At 29.7% G+C, this 22,445-nt stretch overlaps 2 protein-coding genes and 2 long non-coding RNA genes across 13 annotated transcripts; 2 read left to right on the top strand and 2 right to left on the bottom strand.

Annotated features, from left to right (window-relative positions):
- Nucleotides 1-344: 344 nt before the first annotated feature.
- Nucleotides 345-21,227, bottom strand: LOC123269553 (cytosolic carboxypeptidase 1-like). 7 transcript variants are annotated; one of them, XM_044735345.1, is made up of 20 exons: nt 20,238-20,311; nt 19,137-19,264; nt 18,590-18,735; nt 17,104-17,186; nt 16,902-17,010; nt 16,688-16,830; nt 16,480-16,624; nt 16,077-16,208; nt 15,854-15,997; nt 15,146-15,317; nt 14,975-15,044; nt 14,670-14,881; nt 12,749-13,388; nt 12,168-12,680; nt 11,912-12,090; nt 1,976-2,228; nt 1,644-1,768; nt 1,203-1,355; nt 844-983; nt 458-615 (listed from the first exon to the last, which is right to left on the bottom strand). In XM_044735345.1, the coding sequence occupies exons 2-19, from the start codon at nt 19,220-19,222 to the stop codon at nt 845-847; spliced, it is 3,444 nt and encodes a 1,147-aa protein (XP_044591280.1). In that variant the 5' UTR covers nt 19,223-19,264; nt 20,238-20,311; the 3' UTR covers nt 458-615; nt 844. The 7 variants fall into 7 exon arrangements, with proteins under 7 accessions (XP_044591285.1, XP_044591280.1, XP_044591281.1 ...); XM_044735346.1 differs by having other exon boundaries at nt 19,137-19,363; nt 20,238-20,283; XM_044735347.1 differs by lacking the exon at nt 20,238-20,311 and adding an exon at nt 20,193-20,210.
- On the bottom strand, nt 3,365-6,526 carry LOC123269558. Its single transcript, XR_006510450.1, has 2 exons — nt 6,214-6,526; nt 3,365-6,142 (listed from the first exon to the last, which is right to left on the bottom strand). It is a non-coding gene; the product is annotated as an uncharacterized LOC123269558 (long non-coding RNA).
- On the top strand, nt 6,877-13,524 carry LOC123269555 (conserved oligomeric Golgi complex subunit 8). 4 transcript variants are annotated; one of them, XM_044735358.1, is made up of 4 exons: nt 6,877-7,028; nt 8,653-9,010; nt 9,114-9,269; nt 13,492-13,524. In XM_044735358.1, the coding sequence occupies exons 1-4, from the start codon at nt 6,983-6,985 to the stop codon at nt 13,493-13,495; spliced, it is 564 nt and encodes a 187-aa protein (XP_044591293.1). In that variant the 5' UTR covers nt 6,877-6,982; the 3' UTR covers nt 13,496-13,524. The 4 variants fall into 4 exon arrangements, with proteins under 4 accessions (XP_044591293.1, XP_044591292.1, XP_044591290.1 ...); XM_044735357.1 differs by lacking the exon at nt 13,492-13,524 and adding an exon at nt 10,134-10,262 and having other exon boundaries at nt 6,879-7,028; nt 9,114-9,276; XM_044735355.1 differs by lacking the exon at nt 13,492-13,524 and adding an exon at nt 10,134-11,436 and having other exon boundaries at nt 6,880-7,028.
- LOC123269557 lies at nt 21,185-22,381 on the top strand. Its single transcript, XR_006510449.1, has 3 exons — nt 21,185-21,274; nt 21,445-21,532; nt 22,194-22,381. It is a non-coding gene; the product is annotated as an uncharacterized LOC123269557 (long non-coding RNA).
- The last annotated feature ends 64 nt before the right edge of the window (nt 22,382-22,445 follow it).

The raw sequence follows: 22,445 nt of genomic DNA, 5'->3' as shown, positions 1-22,445 counted from the left end.
GTAAACCATGTCGTTATTGGTGCAAAACTCAAAAAAATTCATTTTACTGCTGTCCTGAAGGGCAACCAATCGACGATCAAGTTGAAGACAATGAATTTGAATCTTGGCCTAACTCACCTGTGTTTTTTGTCGCAATTTTAAAATCTTTTGGGTGGAATGTTCCATTCCACTTGAATAAAAAAATTATAAATAAAAAATGTCCACCTTTGAGACATTATTGTCCGAGAAGTTTTTTTTGGAGCGATCCTCCGGAGTTGTGCGAGCACGATAATAATTGTGACACTTATTCAAAATGTTGCTACGATATTTGTCTGGAAGATAAAGTTTGTAAGCCATCAGAGTAATTTTTTTAAGTCAATTGTAATGTAATTTACTTGTAGACCTGATAAATATATATTATAATTAACATTAATATTTATTATTATTATTTTTAAAGCTTCAAAGAGATCAATTTTTCATTTTAATATTTAATTTACTAAATAATTTTTAATAAATTAAATGAATATATTTATTATAACAATAAATATTATTCAATCTACGGAACTTGAATCTTCAGAGTCACATGTCGATGATAAGTCATCAGTGTTTTCTTCGTTGCTTTCATCGGCAATAAATCTGTAAATTAAAAAAACAAATTTTATTTTTTATAATTTCTTATTAAGTAATTAATTAAAATATGTTAATTTTATAAAAATAATGCGCCAATTAGACGTTCGTTATAAGCGTGAAATGAATTAAATTTATATTATAAATTACCACAAAAATAACATGCATTGTTTATTTATTATTTATTTTAGTGTATTAATAATCTTTTAATTAAAAATCACGCATGATAATTCTCGCCTTAATTGCCGGCAATCATAGAATTTCTTCTAATCGCATTGATATGTTGGCTCGCGTGTTTATCTTGAATACACTTAGGTCTTATACATTTTTTTCTTACACACTCAAGCGGACAGCAATCTTCTTGATTATTCGTCGATCTATTGGATTTATTTTAAAATTTAAATCGAAAAACTCGTTTTCATATCAATTACATAATTAAATATATTTACAATGTTGTAAATTAATGAATTCTTATAGTAATAATAATTTAAACGACAATTTTAATAAATAATTTATTATATTAATCTTAATCCTCAGTAATATTGATCATTAAATCACCAGGCATGATAAGTAATAAATAAAGCAAAATTACATACTTGTCAAGAATCCAATTATCATTGATGTCCTTGAGGAAAGCCAGTGCTTGGCAAAAATCCCGACCTACGTTTCTCAAGTGGACAGTGTCCAAGTGTAATCCAGCTAGAGGCCCTTGATCGCATCCACAAAAGCTACTCTCCATTGTGTAACTTCTAATTAATCAATTAAATTCAATCAATCAATTAGCCAACCAACAATCTATCGATATAAATTTAAATTAGCTGTATTATACATCAAGCTTGGAATTAATTAAAGTGAAATTATTAAAAAGTTCATTGATTATATAACAGAGATAAATTTTAAAGAAGAAATAAATAAGCTAATGAAGAATATTGATTATATAACAGAGATAAATTTTAAAGAAGAAATAAATAAACTAATGAAGAATATTGATACAATTAAATGAAAAATAAAAAAAAAAAAGAAGAAAAATACTTCACCTGGCTACGCCGAGCTGGCGCCATATGGCGACCCTGGCCGTGGATTCCTTGTTCCTTTCGACCTTGAATGAACACAGAGGCAGTGCAAAAGCAGGCGATGTTTTCTGCATGAGTCTTGGAAGCATCTAAAATAACAAAACCATTAAATATATTACTTTTTTATTTCATACATACATTACTTCTTATCCACTGGATATAAACAGCAAAGTCAGTGAGTTTGTTATACCCAGTTTAGGTTGTGATCAACAAAAACAGGGATAGATATAAACTTTAGTATTATATAGGTAAGTAATAAACTTGTGTAGTGAAGAATAGATAAAATAAATAATTACCAAATACTGTGCAGGCTGATCAGGTTTGTCGCGGTCAGCGGCGCTCCATGAACCCGACCTTGAGCAACCAAAAAGAAAAACATTTTTCCTCCGGGAGTGTCCGTGGTAATCAACGAAGACATGGATTGGCCGGTGTAACACCCTGCTACAATACTCCATAAGACCTTTTGCATGGTAAATTACGGGGTGTAATACACGGTTCGGGTTACTCCAACGTCGGTTAAGATCCTCGTTAGTAAGTCCATACCGGTTGCTGAGAAAATAAAATAATTGTAAGTTTAATTTTATCTTTGGTTGCTTCAAAGCTATTTTAACTTGTGGTTTTATCTTTTTCAGATAAATTAAATATATTTGAATGAATAAATGAATAGATGTATGAAGATGATGATAGTAAAAGTTAGAAAAAAAAATAATAAAAAAAAATTTCAATAATAGTTTTAATTATTGAATCATTCAACGGATCAGTGAGACATCATTTAAGGATTCAGTCGCAGTTAGAAAGACGTTTCCGGCGGCCGGAAGTCGTACTCAAAGGAAATGATCTTCCTGCGTCGCATAGCAATATAGTTATATCGGTAAGATTTTTAAAATATAATATGTAATGTAGTATATAAAGTATAATAATTTCAAGGTAACTATCATCTAAACCATGGGTTTATATTTTATAGGAGTTACTTCAGCAATTACCTATCAGTACAACAGTCAATAAAGTCTAGAGTCTAGAGTAAATTATGTTCTCATCTTGGCAAGGCATCCTGATGATTGTCAAGATCTATTGGCTCGTTAAATATACGCTGCTGAGATTAATAAAATTAACTTTGATGCAACATTTTATGATAGATGCCAATCATAAATAATAATATTCACACGAATCAAGATGATGGGGTACAGGTATTTGTACATAGATTTTTATAGGGATTGATTGATAGATAGATAGATAGATGTAACTACAGTAATAGTAATAGTCTTATAGTTAATGTTCAAGTGCTATCTGGAATGAACAAACTAATGGGCTAAAGAATAAGGGAATAAAACGTTGAGGATAGGAGTCGAGTGGAAAATTGATTTAGCTGCTGGCGAGTTGAAGCAGAGTCAATGCTCTTGGTACTTGGTACTTGGCTCGGTCCAATCCAACCAAGGCTTTTTGCTGTTTTATATTTTTATCTTTTTATTCTTTATATATTTATTTATTTATTTATAATTTACTTGTACTTTCGGCTTGGTGTATGGTGTAAGGTACATAGATAATATTACAGGAAGAATCTGTTCACAGGAAAACTCATTTCAACAATAATAGCGCAGGATGCTTCGATACCGGTACTATAACTTTAGAGTTAAAATTTAACTGGTATTAGCGAGATGTTGTTAATTTTTTTGCTATTTTTTTTCCATCATCAAAGAGGTAAAAGCGTTCGTAGCTAAAACAAAAAACGTAGACTGGTGTGGTGTAATAGTTCAAAAGATTAAAGACTAAAGAGATCCTGGCGTAAATGCTGTACGATGTCAATGACTTTAATGTAAGAAACCTTGACCGCCAACTTCTTTCTCTGGTTGTTGGTTGTTTGTACTGTTGGAATCGTGCAGTACAAAGCACGTTGGCTATTCGCTGGATTGGATTGCTTTGTTCGAAAGAAGAAATGAGTTGCGATTTAAGACTAAAGATACCTTTCATGTTTTTTTTTTTTTTTTTTTTTTTTTTTTTTTTTTTAAACTCCTAAAAAGTAAGAATGTAATGTAATAGATTTATTATTTTTATTCTCGTATTATATATTACATATTATAACTCTGTTTTTTTTTTTTTAGTTATGAAATTAGCTTTGTCTTATTGAGGAAGAGAACCACCGAGAGATTTGATTTATTTATGTTTGGAATAAAAATCTACGAGAGATAACTGGCTAAAAATAAGCTTTTGAATAAAATGTGTGCAGATATATAGACACAAGTATGCTTTGTGGCTTTATTAGAGTTTAAACTAGCCTTAGGATATCGCGTGGAGAGTAATGAGAATTTTTTTATAAAACTATTTATTTTTAAATCTTCTACCACTGATAAAGCTTCTTCTCACTTTGCCTGACATAAGCTACGGAAAATTTTAAATTATAAATTTTAAAAATAAAAATAACGTCACTAAAGCCCCTCTAGGTGATATAATGAAGGGGTAACATAAAGTTTGCGTGTGTTAAAGTATTTTAAATTATGCGTTAAGATTTACGCGAGGATCGAGGACATTTTAATACAAGATTCTTTTATTATTCATTTTCATAATAGAAACAAAGATTTAAGAGTCTTTGGAATTTAAATAATAATTATTTAAAATGTTTTTAAATTTGTTTTGACGTTTTTAAAAATATTTAAATTTTAGTTATGTCAAGTTGAGTTAGTTATGCTTGTATTGACGGTACGGAGATATAACCCGACGGGTTTGTTAGCAGAAATTATCATCGCTAGTTTCTTGGAATTATAAAAAAATAATATCCCGTATAAATAATAATAAATATGAGTATGTATAAAATTAATATAAGCCCTTAATATTAAACTGTCTAGTAAAAAACATTTTTCAAAATTAAACGTTTTAAAATATATATATATATAAATGATCGAATAAATTAACGGATAATTTACAGGTTCGCTGTATTAAAATTCTATATACAATCACGCCGACTCTCTATACTTTCCGATGATAAACGACCAAAAAAATCTGGATCTGCGCGTTGAAATACGATCTCGTGAATGATCATTTTAATGACCCATAGACTCTATGGATGTTTTTTTTTAAATCTTGAAATAAAATAAAATAAAATAAATAGCAACTCAAGAAGATGACCTTCGAATATAAACATATTCCTTATAAATCCCTTTGAGTCAATGATTAAACACATAAATAATAGTAAAATATCTTGTTGGTAAAAACAAACAAATATGTATAAAAAACAACTAAATAATAGCTACTAAGTTATATAATAATAGAAAGTATTATAATTGAATAAATAATTATATAAATAGGATACTATTCTCAGCGATGCATCGTAGGTGTAAAAAATAAAACAAAAAATGGTTGAAGAATGTCGAAGGTCCCGGTGTGAGGGTAGACCCTTGTGGTCTCGTCCGTGACGGTTCGCGGACTAGAATCGAGACCTCCTGAGTGGTGGAGGTTCGTACATGGAGTTCCCCCCGTGTATCTTGAAATAGACCTGCCGGTGTTTCTTCTCAAGTCAGCCTCCCTCAACCTTTTTCTTCTTCTTCTTCTTCTTCTCATCTTCATTTTCTTCTTCTTCTCTTCCTTACCTTAACTTACTACCACTATAAGCCCTTTCGTTTTCTCATCCTCATTCTCCCCAGAGCCTCAGTTTCTTCTTACTCTTGTTTCTTCCCATCAAACCACCACAAAACATGCAGCCGTAGCATAGTCCAGCATCACGAATCCTTTAGTAGCTTTTGTTTTTTCTGGGTTGAAGAGGCTGCCAGCAAAAAAGATACGTTGGATCGCAAAAAAGTAAAGACTAAATATACATAAACTTAAATAAAACAAAATAAAAATAAAATAAAAAAATATTTTAAGGAAAAAATGTTGCTGTTGCTGTTGGTTAGACTTGGACGCTGAAAAGTGGCTTCTAGTCAGTGATCCAACTGCCTCGAGCTGAATACTATACTACAGTTTATAGTATAAGTATAAGAGAAGAACTCTGATGTTGTTAATGTAAGGAGAGACTGAAAAATGAGCTGAAGGCGAATAATGCAACAGCAGCATCACCATCAGTAGTAGGCCCCAGGTAATATAAGATTGAGAGAGAAATAAAGGATGAGACGATTGATGCGAAGGAGGATCGCCTGTTTAGTTCTCTTTACTTATTATACCCAGTTGAGGGTATGGTACAGGAGAAGAAGAAGAAGAGAGCCTGGAGCGCAACCAACGTTTATACCTCTGCTACATGACTTGTATCCAAGTTATACTTCCATTTGATCTCTCTGATGGCTTATCGTAACAATCTTCATGCGCTTACATTCCCACGGGATCGGTACTATATACTCCACTGGCTCAACTTATAAACTCTCAACTTCTATGTGCTATACATAGCACAACTAGTAGATTATTGGTCTTACAGTGGCCTTGTAAATAGAATTCCGTTTTTATTTAATGGATTATAGCTGGCGTTCTTTATCCAGGATCTAAAAATAAAATATAATTAAATAAAATAGAATAAAATAAAATAAACTAGACCAACTAAAAATAAACTAACGATTCCTGTTTAAGAGTAAAGTCCCCAGGAATTCTCGGTAACGAGACGGATTTCGTTGTATCCAGGTAAATATATCACATCTTTTCTTTTTTATTTTGAGTCCAGAGCCATAAAATCTCCACTCGGACGTGCTGAGTGTCGAGTTGGAACTCAGAGAATGATTAGTTTCGCTTTGAGATTTTTTTATTTATTTAAATAACTTTATTATTTTATTTTTACCCGGCTGGCTTTCTGCTGTTGTTTGTCCAGACTAGGACTCAAGAGTCTGGTTGGAATCCATCCTAATACTAAGTCTCGCTTAGTATTAGCTGGCGGAAGATTTTAGTGTCTGCAAAGCTCTCAAAAACCATTTTTTATTTAAAATCATTATTTTATTTACTCACCGGTTCCCAATTTAATTTAATTGTGTTTAGCTGTTGTATTTTATCTTATTTTCTGTTTTCAGTTCTGGTGATTTCTAGTGTGTGCCAGCAGTATGTTTGGAGTAACTCTCTATCTCTGGCTGTATTGTATGGTGTATCTCTCGCAGTTGAGATGGATATATAGGTGTCGGAATATATACAGTCGACGGTCTGTCGGTCTCCTTTCAGTGAATCATCTTCAACAACGATCCCCCTCCATGCCAGCATACCCATCGTCAGAAGACTCTTAAGGGAGCTCACGAGGCTGCGCGAGGCCAGTCCGAGAACGCGACCCTAACACTGACATCCGGTTTTTTTTAAACGTAACTAAACGTGTAACGGAAGCAATAATATTGTACGCGAGCAACATGAAAATCGTACTGTTGCTACTCATCACAACATTCATTGCCTCAGGTAATTTTTATTTCATTCAATTTAATTATTCTACAATTAATTAAGAATTATCATCATCACCAAACTTTACTCCAATTTTTTAGATCCAATTTATTTTATTTTTCATTTTCTCACGGCTACGTAATTTCAACCAAGAAGATAATTCATTAATCATTAGACACTTGCATTTAATTGATAAATGATCAAATAAATAGCAGATACCGGTGATTTATCTTTAAGTTGATCAGATATCATCAGACGAACCAGCGTAAAGTAGACAATCGGTTGCATCTTGTATATATTACGTACTCAGCATGTCTCAAGGTCTGCAGGTCATTTCCCACCTGCAAGTTTATCTTTAGCCGGCATAGAAATACCCGCATTTATTTTTTAATTTTCAATTTTATTTTCAAAAAAATTTTTTTTATTATTACGGTCCATTTGACTATAAAAATTTTTTTTCTATTTAATTTTAATCTACGATAATTTATGAGTTAATTTAATCAACGGGTTCACTGAACCGTACATTAAATGATTCAAATATATTCATATCTAAATTTTTTTTCATACACCGGTCAAAATTTAAGCATAACGGTAATTTAGTTGCTGACATTTGTCCATAATTATTTATTCATGAAATAATTTGTCACGTACGAGTATTTGCCGATATATTTTATTTAACGGATACGCGTTAGCTCGGAAGCGGCTGAAAGAAACGTGCCGAGACGAAATGGAACCTCTATATGTATGTGTACATAATATATTAATATCTAAAGACGACATGTGCATACCTTCACCCTCACCTACCCAAACATTCCACGTGCGTTTTAAATATGTACATAAAGAAATATAATGCATTATGCATAAGTTATTAAGGTTCAATGAATTTTTTTAACGGGTGGGAACGATCACCAAAAGCCTGACAAATTTTTTTCATTCATTCATTCATTTATATATTATAATTGTAATATTTCGACGGCCCCCTCGGAAAATTTCTTTTTTATTGAAAATTCTTTTCTAGAATTTTGAATTGTAACAGGGTATCCGGTGTAAAATGGGACACCTGAAAAAATGTTTGGTAATTATTTATAACTGAGGTCCACTCTATTTTTGGCCATATCTATAGGTAAAAAATTAACATTTTTTAATTTTTTTTATTCGGCTTGTTTTTACGGTGCATTTAATGTAAAAAATGTCTTGAAAGGAAAAAAAAGATTTCGATAGCTTCTTTGCCTTCAAAAGTTGGAAAAAATTTTGACTCTCATGTTTTTGGATAAAATTTCTATTTTATCTTTTTTTGTTGTTTTTGATATATATATTTTTTTAAAAGTACATGAAAAAACGAATAATTAAAAAAAAAAGTTGAATATCACAATTTTCTAAAAAATTTATAAATTTTTTTGAAAATTTGTTAAAATTGTGATAATTAACTTTTTTTTTTTTTATTTTGAAATTGTTCATTTTTTTATATATTTTTCAAAAAAAAAAAATTACATCAATAAAATCAAATATAAATTTCGTTCAAAAAAATGAAAATTAAAATGGTGGACCCCAGTTGTAAATAATTATCAAATTTTTTAGAAAAATTTTTTTTGTAATATTTCGATCGAATTTTTTATCTTAAAAAGTATATTAATTCTTTCAGGTCAGAGGATAACGACAATACAACTCGATGGAGTGCAATACTTTGTCTCGAGGATGAACCCGTACAGCCCAGAATTAAATTATTTTTTGGCCTATCAATATTGCCGTTCACTGGGTCTTCAATTGGCGTCTTTTGAAACTAAAGAAAAAGCCGATACCATGACACAATACTTGAAAAATGCCGGTTACACTAAATACGACTTTTGGACGTCGGGTAATAAATTGGGAACGGATATGTTCTTATGGATGAGCTCAGGACTGCCATTCAACGCGACTTTTGATTACATGTTGAGACGTACTGGAAATCGCGCTGTCGATGTTCCACCTGGCACTGAACCACAAAGGGTAGCACGTGAAAGGTAATTGTTTAATTAAATTAAATAACTTAATTATTCTCTGATAAGATTGATAAGTTATAAAATTGTTTTAATGATGATGATATTAATTAAAATATTATTTTAGTGGAGATAGTGGAAGTTCGGATGGTTGTGTAGCAATGGTAGCACCGTCATTAGCTTGGGATGCTCAAGATTGTACTCGTGTTAAGGATTTCATTTGCGAGCAGACACGATGTTATTATTATAACTACGGAAGCATACCGGTTTCGGCAACTCAGGGGTAAGAGGTGAGACATTTAATCACGTTACATGAAAAGTCGCGCGCCTCTTTATCTTTATTTTTTATCTATAGATAATCGTAATAAAAATTTATGGGGCACAAGTATCACTTAAGTTCTTGAGTAGTATTATAACTTTTATTATTTATAATTACATTTATAATTCTAATTAATCATTCATTTTTTTGGTATTTATTTAGATATTTATAATTCTAATTAATCATTCGTTTTTTGGTATTTATTAAGTATTAACTGTTTAATTATTATTTAGTTTTAACATAGGTATTTTAAATAAAGTAGTTGGAGGCTTCTGAATAATCACAGCGGTGCGCACTTTTCATCAACGTTTAACTATTAACAAAATATTAACAATTCGCTTTTTTTTTTTTTTTTAATTTAGTTGTAGTTTTATTAACAAACTAACTTAAAATTAGTTAACAATACAAACAAATTTATATTTCAATAGTTATTTGTAAAGTAAAAAAATTCTTTTTTTTAGTAATTGGATTTTAAATTATAATTTCATTTCAAGAAAATATTTAAAAAATAAATCAGCAAATTAAATAAATTATAATTTTTTTTTTAAATTTAAATTTTAAGATTTAAAATAATTTTTTTTTTTTGACGAATTAAAACAACAAACTAAAAGATATTTTATTTAAACAAAAAGTTACTTTGTATTTTTATTAAATTTAAAAGAATATTTAATTTTTCTTTTAAATTATAAATAAAAATTAAAAATATAAAAAACTTGATGCTTATTATTTAAGATAAAAATTTTTTATTGTTAGTCTTGCTAACGATAATAAGTAATACCACTGTCTGAATATTTGCGACGGCATTTATTGCTGGTGCATTTGTTACAGAAATCGTAGACCATATTCATCGACGACGACCACGGCATTGCCGGACACCGACAGTAACGACGATAATGCGGACAAATTGGAGACCGAGACAACAGACGCGGATAGGAATGTAGAAGAGGAGCACGAGGATAATAACCCAAACCAGGAGCATCAGACTGAAATTTACGACAGCAATAGCACTAATAATAGCAATAACGACAATAATGATAACGACAGCCATAAAGAAGAAATAGAAGAAAGTTCAAATTCACCTGACACGTTAACTCTACCCGAGGATCCAGTAGTAGGTCGACTAATGAGTACCGCTTCCTCAGATCTTTTGACCAAAACTCAATCTCGTGAAGACGTTATCAAGGAGCGCAGCAGAACCGAGGACATTCCTGACATAACGAGTTTATTCACTGGAAATCCGGCGATTAAATCCCGCACCGATACTGTATTCGCCGGGTTGGAGACTCACGAAATCAGATCAATCCAGCGTGCTAGTCAGCAGTCCCCGACCTACGACAAAACCGCGAGTCAACCTGACAACGCGCTCGAGTCAAAAACCATCGGTCCGTACGACAGCGACCAGGACTACGCAAACGACGCCCCTGATAACACCAACAGCGGCAGTGGTGATGTGTTGAAGGATCAAGAGGAAGACTTAAGCACTATTTTACCCGATGCCGAACCGGCTTATAGGTACAACATTAAAGTCCGCTCCAACGGAAAAGTATTAGACCCTCCGTCCAAGTAATCCACCAATTAAGTAATTATTTTTTAAGTATTTAGCGTTTTATGATAAACATCTTCCGTTTTTTATTATTCAAACTAAATTTGTTGAGTTATTAATTGAGTAATTAATAATTATACACAACAGAGTCGTGAGGGATAATAGCGCGGCATTAATAAGATCAACTTATCGACTCGAATAAATTCGTAATTAGTTAATAGATATAGATGTAATAAAAATTTAATATTAATATTATTATTATTATTATTGAAATTTAATGATAATATTCCAGTAAAATGACATCAGAGGACTTGAGAAAGCATATAGCTTCGTAGGTGATGGGCCAAGGGATGTCCGCTGATGTCATCACTCGAATACGAGTGCAAGACGAAACGTTGTACGGATTTAAATATCGAAAATAATTGATCACGCTGTTGTCTACGGCAATGTTTACGTCATCCACTCGTATTCATAATTAGAATTGAATTAAATTGAGTTGTAACAATTTATATTAGTAATTTTTTTTATATATATGCCATTGATATTGTAATAATTGAGCGAGAATGAAGAACTATTTCGTATGATTGATTGGTGTTTTTTATTTGGTGACCGACCTAAAAAGCTTTATTTAATTTTAATTGTTTAAATTAACTTTAATTATATTCTTGTTAATACTTTAATTCTTAGTGGGAAATAAGGACTCAATTTCTTGTGGACTATTTTTTATTTCGTCGCCAAGGTTTCGTCAGTAATTCCTGACTTCTTCAGGGCACAAAATTAAAAATTATTCTACAATTGTCAGAGTAATTTTGAATTTTGAGCTCTAAAGAAGACAGGAATTGCTGACGAAACGCCGGCGATGAAATAAAAAAAAGTCCACAAGAAATTGAGTCCTTATTTCCCACTAAGAATTAAAGTATTAATAAGACAAGGACATATACATCATGGATTCTTGTTAATATTTTATAGAAAAAAATTATTTATCCAGTTGAGTGATTTAATAATTAGTTTTTTGCTTATTATCATTTATCTTATTAAAATAATGTATTAAATATTTACTCACCAACCGTTGATAACACCTTCTATGTTCAACATAGGTATTATTTTGAAAATATAATCATCCCGAAGACTCTTAGCGTAAGTACTATCTCCAAGAAGAGTTTCCAAAGTACCGTGAATAATCCAGGATGAATTACTTTCGCCAGGATGGACCCGTGATGTTAAAAAAATAACTTTTCTTTTCTACAATACAAATAATATTTTTTTATGATAATGAATTAATTTATTTATTTATTCAATTTAAGGATAAAAATACTCACACTAATTGGATTTGCCTTTGATTCCGGAGAAGTTATTGTCAAGAGCGGACAATCATTATTATTCAAAGTATTGCAGAGCATCTCTGCGGAAAAATAAATCGGTTCTTTTTCGAGTCGTCGCGACCACCTCCATATGTGGGTCATTAACTGGCTGTAGGTGTATGGGAAATGGTAAGCCAGGTAACAAATATCGTATGAATGAGGGAAGACAACATTAAAAGAAGTGGTCAGATAATTTTTCCCACGACAAGGTCTCCTGTAGCAATTTTTGTAGTAGCAGATATCAGTGCCAGTTCTCACCCAGCCTGGTCTACCTAATTGTGCTTCTGTAACACTAAATAGTATTGGCTTCATGCCGAAGTTGAACTGCGAATTGGCTTTCTCGCAGTTGACAATATTAAAAGTATAAGGAATGTTTGCTTCCATGTTGGAAACTTCGAAGTAAAACCACTGGTGTCTCGATCCACTGTTCACGTCCGGCGTCAGAATTAAATCGTATTCTCTTGGACCTATCTGTGATTCTTAATATCAGTATTGGTTAGCTTTACTTTTAAAGAAAATAAAAAAAAAAGTAATATTACCTGAATAGCTTTTCGTAAGTTGCCGCTCTCGAACCTAGACTCGAATAATAAACTCTTAGTATCGACGCAACGATTACCGATTCGTGATTCATCAGAATTACTTAAAACCAATCTATCCGTCAGTCTTTCAGATGCTCCAGAGGTTTGGCAAGTCATCGCCAGGGCATCCAGGTCAAAAATCACTTCCTGAGTGAGCAAGTTTGGTCGAAGGCCACGGTCTACGCTGCTTAACAACTTAGCTCGGCAAACTTTTCTATCTTTGTCGTTAAGTGGCTCGGGATTTCCACGACAACAGCCACCTATCAGATCGGGATACGCAACCTTCACAAAAGATATTACACTTCTTACACGACTGGCACAGGTACAATAAACTGATTTGTCTTGTGTGTTGAACGGGATGCCGTCCAAAATACGCAATTTTCTCGAATATCCACTGTACGGTAAAACTTCTTCATCTGTCATGTGCGTATAAACACCTGTCAAATTACTTAAATCCCAGAATTTGGTAACATGATTTAACAAGCTAGTACGTTTTGTTTCTTTACTCATTACAGACTCAATGTTTTCTTCTGAATTTGATAAACTTTCCATCTGTAATTGGGTTTTTAAATTACCTAGTTCTCGAAAAATAATATTATACCTAAAAAATATAAAATATTTATAAAAAAAGTTTGGAAAATCCAAAAGTGCACGTCTCATAATGCTCATTCATCACAAAAAAAAAAAAATACGATAAAACTGAGATGATCGGAAGCGGCCATGTGTGGCCAAAGATTAAACTACTTTTTTTTATATATAATATAGTAGGGTGTGCCAAAATGTAACTTCCGTGAAAAACCTTTTAAAATTGGAATTTTGAATTCCACTTTTAACAGAGGCTGTATTTGGGCGTTTTCTAAGATATTTTGGGGTGAGACGATAAATTTGATTTTCATAGAATTTTTTAACAGGAGCTTAGTTTGGGCATTTCCGCTGCACTGATAGAAGGATTTGTTTATAGTTAAAAATATTTTTAAATATTTAACAAATCATTTATTAGAGACCACTTTTTAGTCCTTAACAAATATTGCTTAGTATTTAAAAAGATTTATTAATATTTAATAAATGAATATCAGATTTATTAAATACAAACAAATCATTTTAAATATTAAGAAATATTTGTTTAATACAGAAAAGTCGTCTCTAATAAATGATTTGTTAACTATTAACAAATATTTGTTAATATAAATAAATCCTTCTATCAGTGTGAAAATTTAAAATTTGGTCACAAATGCCCAATTGAATCTCCTGTTAAAAATTCTATGAAAATCAAATAAATCCTCTCACTCCGAAATATCTCAGGAAATGCCTAAACACAGCTGCTGTTAAAAGTAGAACTCAAAATTCCAATTTTAAAAGGTTCTTCACGGAAGTTACATTTTGGCACACCCTAATATATAGATATACAAAAAAGACTATTTACTATTAGTGAATTTATTCATTTTTTAATTAAATTGCATTGAATTAGACGGTAATTTTCAATAGGCTATTACTCAGAATGATATTGAAGCGAATGAAAAAAAAAATGAACTCAAAAAGTGAAGTTTTTTGGGCGTTATCGTGATCACATACATCATCCGCACATACAGACAACCCGACGTCCACCGAAATATTTTTTCAAAACGGTTTTTTTTTTTTTTTATAATATCTAAAAAAACTAGTATTTTTTAAAGTATATACTGTCATAAAAAAGTGTTCTTGTTAATATTTGTCAAACTTATTTAAAACTCAAAGTGAAAAAAAATCGAATAAAAGCAATTTAAGCCGAGATAATTGCTTGACCTTGAGAGAGTAAAAGTAAAGCACTACTCAAACGCTTCGCGTTATGAGACGTGCAATTTATTGACTATTAAAAAATAAAAATAAAAATAAACATATTTACCCGAGAAGATCTTCAATAGTCCGTTGAGATGTAATAACACTAGCAAAATATTGCCCCTCGTCAACATTGATATCATTAAATTGTTCCAATTTATTTTTATCTATTTTCAAGGCACTGTGATCTCCGCTATCATCATCCTCATCATCATCATTATCATCATCGTCGTCATCAACTGAGTCTGCGTCACTGCAAACTCGCCCAACAGAATTAACCTACAGTGATAAAATTATTAATCAAATGAATCTAAATTTTTGATTTCGATATGTATTATTATTATTGGATTAATTACAAAAAATGATGCGAACCTGACTTTCAACGTCACTGTAACTGTCGACACTGTTGGCTCTTTTCCCATTAGCATTTGGTAGATTGAACCTAGATTAGATGTCAAATATTTGAATAATAAATTTAATTGGATGTTACACGCATCATGATAATTTGTTGCTATTGCTACATTTGTTTGATTAATATCGTACTTAGCAGGTGACATTTCAGGTACTGGCAGCTCTTTCTTCTCTAAACACTGGCTTATAATTCCACAGATACGTGAAAGCAAAAAGTCGTAAGCTTTTGTTTCAGGACAATTGCTGCAGAAGCGGTAAAGTTGTTGTAGACCATTGTTGGCTTTCAGTGCTTTTCTCCCGGATTCTAGATCATAAATCATATGTAATATTCAGAAATATATATATATATATATATATATATATATATATAAATTTATAGTATTGTTAATTTGACTTACAAATAAATTTATGGTAGATTAAATAGTAGTGACAATAACTGGTTCTACATAGCTGAGTCAGCATGAAATTTTTTTTAGTCAAGGGCAAAAATAAAATAACATACTGACAAAGATCAAAACATTTTATTGTTAGAAATAAAATGAAGATACTCTTTAAGCTCGGTGGTTAATGTTGAATTTAGATGTTTTGTATTATGTATTGTAAATGTAAGTGTATAAAGGTATAGGGGTTTTTGATATGACGAACAAAGGTATTATGAATAATTCATAGCATCAACTAGCTCCAAACATACCCGGGTTGATGCATCTAATACCGGAGATGAAATATAAATGATAATAAATATAAAAAATAAAAATAATTTTTTTTTGGCCACACCCTCACAAAAACGGTGATGGAATATCATTTTTTAAAATCAAATTATATTGTTAATACAATGCTTACTTATCAGACACAAGTGATGGAGAGTGCAAAGTCCGTAGTTGGCGACTTTTTGTCTCAGTTGCCCGTCCCACCTGTCCCAGCGATCGAAAACGCGCATCAGCATGTGCACTAAATTTCCTTTCACAAATTTCGCACAGCAAACTCCTTGAAGAACAATAAATTATTTAAGGTATACATTACTTAGAGCGATTTATAAATTTTTATGATAAAAGTTTATAATTACGATTGCTTGTGAAATGTTTCAGACATTCTAATAAAACTTTTAGTTTTAAGTTAGGTGTGTATCCGATGCCGACAAAAGTTTTTTCGAAGGTTGAAGCTATTCCGTCTTTCATAAGAATTTGAACTGCAAACGCTGAAATTTAAAATTTTGTTAAGATTTTTAATGAAAATTGATTTAGCAGATATTTGATCATTTTAAGAAGTTTTTTAACAAATAAATTATAGCACAAAAAATTAAAAAATAAAAATTCACATGTAGAAATTTTACAAAATTTTTAATACAATTTTTAAAAAATAATTTTTTGGAACAAATTTGTTTGTTAAAAGAAAATAAAAAAATTGTCAAGTGACTGCTAACTTTAATGGCGTAGATTTTTATTGAAGATAAGTTTTATGAAACTTACTATTTTTAGCGATACTTTTCAGAATAAGAAGAAGTGGAAGAAGAAGTCGGGCATCGTTGTAATGATGTTTTAGTAAAAAGTGAAACACTTTGGTGACGTTTAAAAGTCTTACTTTTAATGGAAATTTGACATCTTTTTGAGCGATCTATAAATTATTTTAAAGTATTATTATTATTAAAGTTATTAATAATAGTAATTAATAATTAACCTGACTTAGTATCCAGAGAACTTCATGAACTAATACTTCCGACATGGTGTTATCGCTTCTCTGTGAATTTATCAAGAGTTTTAAGAAGACTTGGGTTCCACCAAACTGGATCAATTGAGCAATGGTTGTACGGCTGGCGCTTTCTAATGAAAAATAATATTCATAAATATAAAGAGTCAATTCAATAGATAATAAGCTAAATAATAAATCTTACTTGAGTGCTTATTTTTGGCTCCTTTTAATTTCACCTTGGATTGCTGAGGTGCTATACATTCATGCAATATTCCAGTAATGTTACAACACACCGTATTATCTCTACAAGCCTATCGAACAAAAATCATGTTAATTTATTAGTGATTAATTTTTACTGAAAAGGAGTTACTAATTGAGATAATAAATCTCTTTTTAAAAATTACCTCCAGTAATACCATAAATATTTCTATAATGTTGTACTCTTTGCTCCATAATGTTTCCAATGTACGTTCTCGAATTTTTCGATCTGGAATCGTAACAATAATTAATCTATATTATTAAGAGAATAAAAAAAAATTTGTTCCCTGGATAGTCATATGATAAAATCGGTTTTTTTAGTGAAAAGGTCTTGACTTGAATTTGTGCATTTTCAAAGTTTCATATCATTCTTATCGATATTCAATTTATATGATAAGTATTTAGGCTGAATTCGAAAATACTCTATCTCTAGACACATAATTAAGAAATGACCTTGTATCTTGTGAACTATTGACATTTTTAAAGATATAAGCTCATCCCGACATTACACTCATCGAGACCTTTCATTTGAGTACTCATATCAATTTTTCATATATTTATATATATTAGATATATATGTATATATGAAAAATATATCAAAAATGCATGTGGGTACTCAAATGAAAGCTCTTGATGAGTATAACATCGGGGTCAGCTTATATCTTTAAAAATGTCAATAATTAAGAAATGAGCTTGTAGCTTGTGAACTATTGACATTTTTAAAGATATAAGCTCATCCCGACATTACACTCATCGAGACCTTTCATTTGAGTACTCACATCAATTTTTCATATATTTATATATATTATATATATGTATGTATATATGAAAAATGTATCAAAATGCATGTGGGTACTCAAATGAAAGCTCTTGATGAGTATAACATCGGGATAAGCTTTTATCTTTAAAAACTTCAATAGTTAAGAAAGTACAGTGCAATTTAACAGATATCTTGTGAATTATTGACATTTTTAAAGATATAAGCTCACTCTGACATTACACTCATCGATACCTTTCATTTGAGTACCCACATCAATTTTTTATATATTTATATTATATATATGTATATATGAAAAATATATCACAATGCATGTGGGTACTCAAATGAAAGCTCTTGATGATTATAACATCGGGATGAGCTTATATCTTTATAAAAGTCAATAGTTAAGAAAGTACAGTGCAATTTAACAAAAGCCATTATTTAATAAAGCAAAATTTTCTTTATTTATAGTTCACAAGTCACGGCAGTCACATAGTAACTGCAAGGTTGCTAGTAAAAATTATTTTATTAAAAATATTGATATTTAAATTAATGTAAACTGAAGAAATTTTATTGAATAAAAATGTCTCAAAATTTATTTGAAATTTTTTTTTTAACATTTACAAAAATTGGATTAATGCCAAACTCTTCACCATTAGCTTCCTTCAAAATAATTTACGTAATTTCTCAGTAAATTTTGAGTATTTTATTAGTCTGTTTTTTAGTTTTGTTGTATCATAAAATGTTATATATAAATAACACAAATGAATTATCAATTACTGTCGTCAGACATTAGCGTCCTAACAAGTCAACTGTCTTTTGTAATTAATAGCAAATATATAAAAAGCTTGTTGACAATAAATTTTCATTACCTGAAGATGTAATGCGAGTGTAAAGCTTAGCCAGCAAATTTTTTATATTCTCTGAATTTTCCTGATGCTTTGGTAAACATTGTCTCAGCTTTTCAATCAATGCTTCATTCATAGTGTCTTCTATTTTATTTATCGCTGACATGTCTCTAAAAAATATGAGTTTTAACTTTTGTTGGGTTATGGACATTTGAAGGTGATAATTTAATAAATATACTAGTAGAAGTAATAAAAGTTATAAAATAAATGACGACATTTGGTTAATGGGGCTCTATGAAACACGGCAATTAATCGTTTGAACTTGGCAGACCACCAAAGGGTGAATCTGTCAGTTACAGAAACACAAGTTGTTCCGTTTATAAAATAAATTCTAATGTCAATGTCTTTTTTATTTAACAATTTATTGAGATCAAATATAAATAAAGTGGACTATTTTATTTTATTCGGGTAATAAATAACATTTTTTTGAATTGTTATACGCTAAAATAATTGATATTGATCGGAGTAATTTAAAGTTACAAATTTAAAATGATTTAAAAAATGCAATTACATTTGATCATTGTGAGATAATAACTTATCCAATTTATTATCTTCAACCCAGTGGTTCTCCTTGTCATCAACTCTCGATTTTTTCATGGTCAATAAGATTTTCGCTCCAATTAACAATTCCGTGTTTATCTTTATTGTCGAGTATAAAAATAAAATTTCATGTTTCGTGAAATTAAAATGTTGAAATTTACGTTAATTGAGTATGACGGTATGAATATACGTGTTAATCTTTTTTAAATTGGAAATTATCAGTTTTGTAAAACGGTTTTACTGCCAGCTCGATTTTAAATATAACTTTCTTATCAATGTTATTATTATTATTATTATTTTTAATAATTTAAGTATTGGTGTAAAGTACTTTTAATATAATAAAAAAACCAGTTTATAATCTAATTTTTTCATTTTGACAGTCATAATTTGTAAATTAATGATTTTAAAACATTTATCATGTAAAATTTTGTAAAACAAATAGTTGATACAAAAAAAAATTTTATAAATTCTAAAAATAATTTTGCCTTTTTAAATTTACTAACTTTTTTTTCTCTTCAAAATTTTTTGTTTTTTTTTTTTTTAAATATTTATTAACTATCAATAATAATTAACAATCAACAATTTGATTAAAATTAATTTTTATGTATTGTAAAAATTATAACAAGAGAGTACTTTATAACAAATGTTTCTTCAATTTAATAATATTTATTTAAATAATCAAAAAGAAGACAACAAAACAAGAAAAATCTTCAAAAATTAGCTTTATATCAAACTAACATCTAAACTATTAGCGAAAATGTTTATGTACATTAAAAATATATATCTTTTATCATTTTTGTGTTGATACTTAAACGCCGAATCTAAAAATATTCACACGGAACCACCTTGCAAATAATGTGGGTTAAAGGAACGCATGGAAATAGTTTTATAATTACTCAATACACAATTTCATAACTTATCATTCATCATATAATAATAATAATAATAATAATAATAATAATAATAATAATAATAATAATAATAATAATAATAATTATATATGTAACAAAAGTCACTAAAAAAGTACAAAAAATCTTCATAAAAATGGATAAGCGCGTAAATTTTCTCTTACAACTGTTATTAAAAGATAAAATTTGCAAAAACGAGAAACGAAACGCGCCGAACGACTTTTCAAGTCGGTTTGACGTTTTCTTCAGCCAAAACTATGTTTAAATCCCAAGTGCACACGCGGGATCGCTATTAATAACACGCTCGTTCTTTCCAAAACCTCTCACGATTCTCCAATTTCTGGCTATTTTTTTTATTTGTTTTTCATCTCATTTATTTAGCTTTTTTTGTTCCAGCCTAGGTAATGTATAATTATTTTTGGTACAGTGAGATCTAAGAATCTAAAGACATTGAACCCGGTTATGCTTTTCTATATATATTTGATTTATTTTAATCTTATATTATGTTTTCTTGTTTTTGTTTTCAATGTTTTTTTAAATAATGACGATCATTAAATATTATTTATGCCAAATTTTACTCTGATAGGATCTTTTGATTTAAAATTCTGTTAAATTATTATTATTATTATCGCGGCCAAAATTTAAGTGTATTAATATACATGACTTGGATTTATTATTTATTTTTATAAAAATAATTTGTCATTGATTACATTTTTTATGAAGAAAATTTCTCAATTCATTTTGCAAAAAATAACTTTGATTTTTTTTTTAATATTCAATAAAAAAAATAATGATAATAATTAAATGCTACATAAATCTGATAATTTTTTAATTTTTCTTAATAAAAAAAAATTATTATTAAAAAATTAGAAAAAAAAACATTTTTTTACATTTGTAAAGTCATTAAATTATTAGATACCTGCTCTATTTAAAAAAAAATTTTAATCATTAATTTTTCATAAAAATTAAAAAAAGGGAATATATAAAAAATTGTATGAAAATAAGTAAATTACTTACTCTGGTGTAAATTTAAGAGTGTCACTAGAGTTGTCAGACATTACGTTGACATTTGTCAGAGAAAAACAAAAAAATAAATTTGTTTAGCTGTACACAGGAGCGAACAAAATATCGCGTGACTGTCGTGTCAAGCGATTACAGAAACAGACTGACTTTATTCACCCTCGAATCCAAATGTATACAGGTACAATATTTTACATAAACTTGTGTATATGTTATACTCAAAGCCATTGACTTGCTTCAAAAGCAGCACTACTTGTTGATAAACATGACAAGTCTTAACTCCATTACACAATACCCAATAAATTTATCAACAAACTATTTATTAATTAAATTAAATTACACTATTTACAGAATAAATTGTTTTATTCGCGAGAAAGTATCAATCAACCCCAGTCACTACAATGCACTCATTCCAAGTATTGATTCATCGCCTACGGCGGTATGGTTTGAATTTGCAATTAATTTCTTCTTTTTATTCACTAAAAATACACTTTGATACTAACAGACTCTAATTACTAATTAATAATTACTAATTACAATTATAGAATTGAATAATAAATTAATTAAACTTACCGCGTTATTAATTAAAGTTAAAATTTTTTGAATTTTTATTAAAAATAAAAAAAAAATTGAAAGTTAAGTGATTTCGCTTACAGTTCAATAGACTGAAGAAAAGTAATGAATTTATTTGAATTTTACAAGAGGGAAGATAATAAAAATGATATGGTGTCGAATCGGGTGCAATGCTGAGAACCGAATAAACTCAACTCGTCACGGCATTGTACGTTTATCGCCCTTTTATAACAACAATCAAACAATATATATAATCTTCATAAGCTTCAGTATACTAAACCCCAGGCATAGTGTAACTTTTCGAGACACGATAGTTCTTGGTACCGTTACGGGCTTATCGTGATTTAAATTCGGGGTACATTGCCCTTAATTTATCCTCAAACTGCATTGAACACTGCAATGTTACATTACCGATTACTAAATAATTTTAACAACTGTTTAATGCAACCACTTAGCTTCTTGACAATTAAATTTAGTTTTAGTTTTATTTATTAATACATCACTAATAAATTTCATTTTTTTTTCAGGTTCTGATGCCAGGAAGTTCCAAATTAAATAAAAGATTACTATCGAGGATTATTTAACCAGTTGTGAAATTTGGCACAGATAAAGGATTAAATTATTTTTGGTTTGTTTATTAAGAAAATATGATTATTTTGTATAGTAGCAATGCAATCAAAGTAAATTGCAACTTTGAACTTGAAGATTTTAATTAAGAAGATTATTTTGATTAATATGAATATTTTTATAATTGAAATATATTTATGTACAATCATATG

The sequence above is a fragment of the Cotesia glomerata genome, linkage group LG7 (genome assembly GCF_020080835.1).
Source record: "Cotesia glomerata isolate CgM1 linkage group LG7, MPM_Cglom_v2.3, whole genome shotgun sequence".
NCBI lineage: Eukaryota > Metazoa > Arthropoda > Insecta > Hymenoptera > Braconidae > Cotesia > Cotesia glomerata.
This window is presented reverse-complemented; position numbering and strand designations above follow the sequence as displayed.

Bases quoted from the DNA above. Each gene is read 5' to 3' on its own strand.
- LOC123269555 (XM_044735355.1), top strand. From the start codon at position 6,983: ATGAAAATCGTACTGTTGCTACTCATCACAACATTCATTGCCTCAG. The intron at 7,029-8,652 runs GTAATTTTTATT...TAATTCTTTCAG, and splicing joins CACAACATTCATTGCCTCAG to GTCAGAGGATAACGACAATA. The intron at 9,011-9,113 runs GTAATTGTTTAA...ATATTATTTTAG, and splicing joins CAAAGGGTAGCACGTGAAAG to TGGAGATAGTGGAAGTTCGG.
- LOC123269553 (XM_044735345.1), bottom strand. From the start codon at position 19,222: ATGAAAAAATCGAGAGTTGATGACAAGGAGAACCACTGGGTTGAAGAT. The intron at 14,882-14,974 runs GTTCGCATCATT...TTATCACTGTAG, and splicing joins ACAGTGACGTTGAAAGTCAG to GTTAATTCTGTTGGGCGAGT. The intron at 2,229-11,911 runs GTGAGTAAATAT...TTATTTTCTCAG, and splicing joins GAAGGTGTTATCAACGGTTG to CAACCGGTATGGACTTACTA.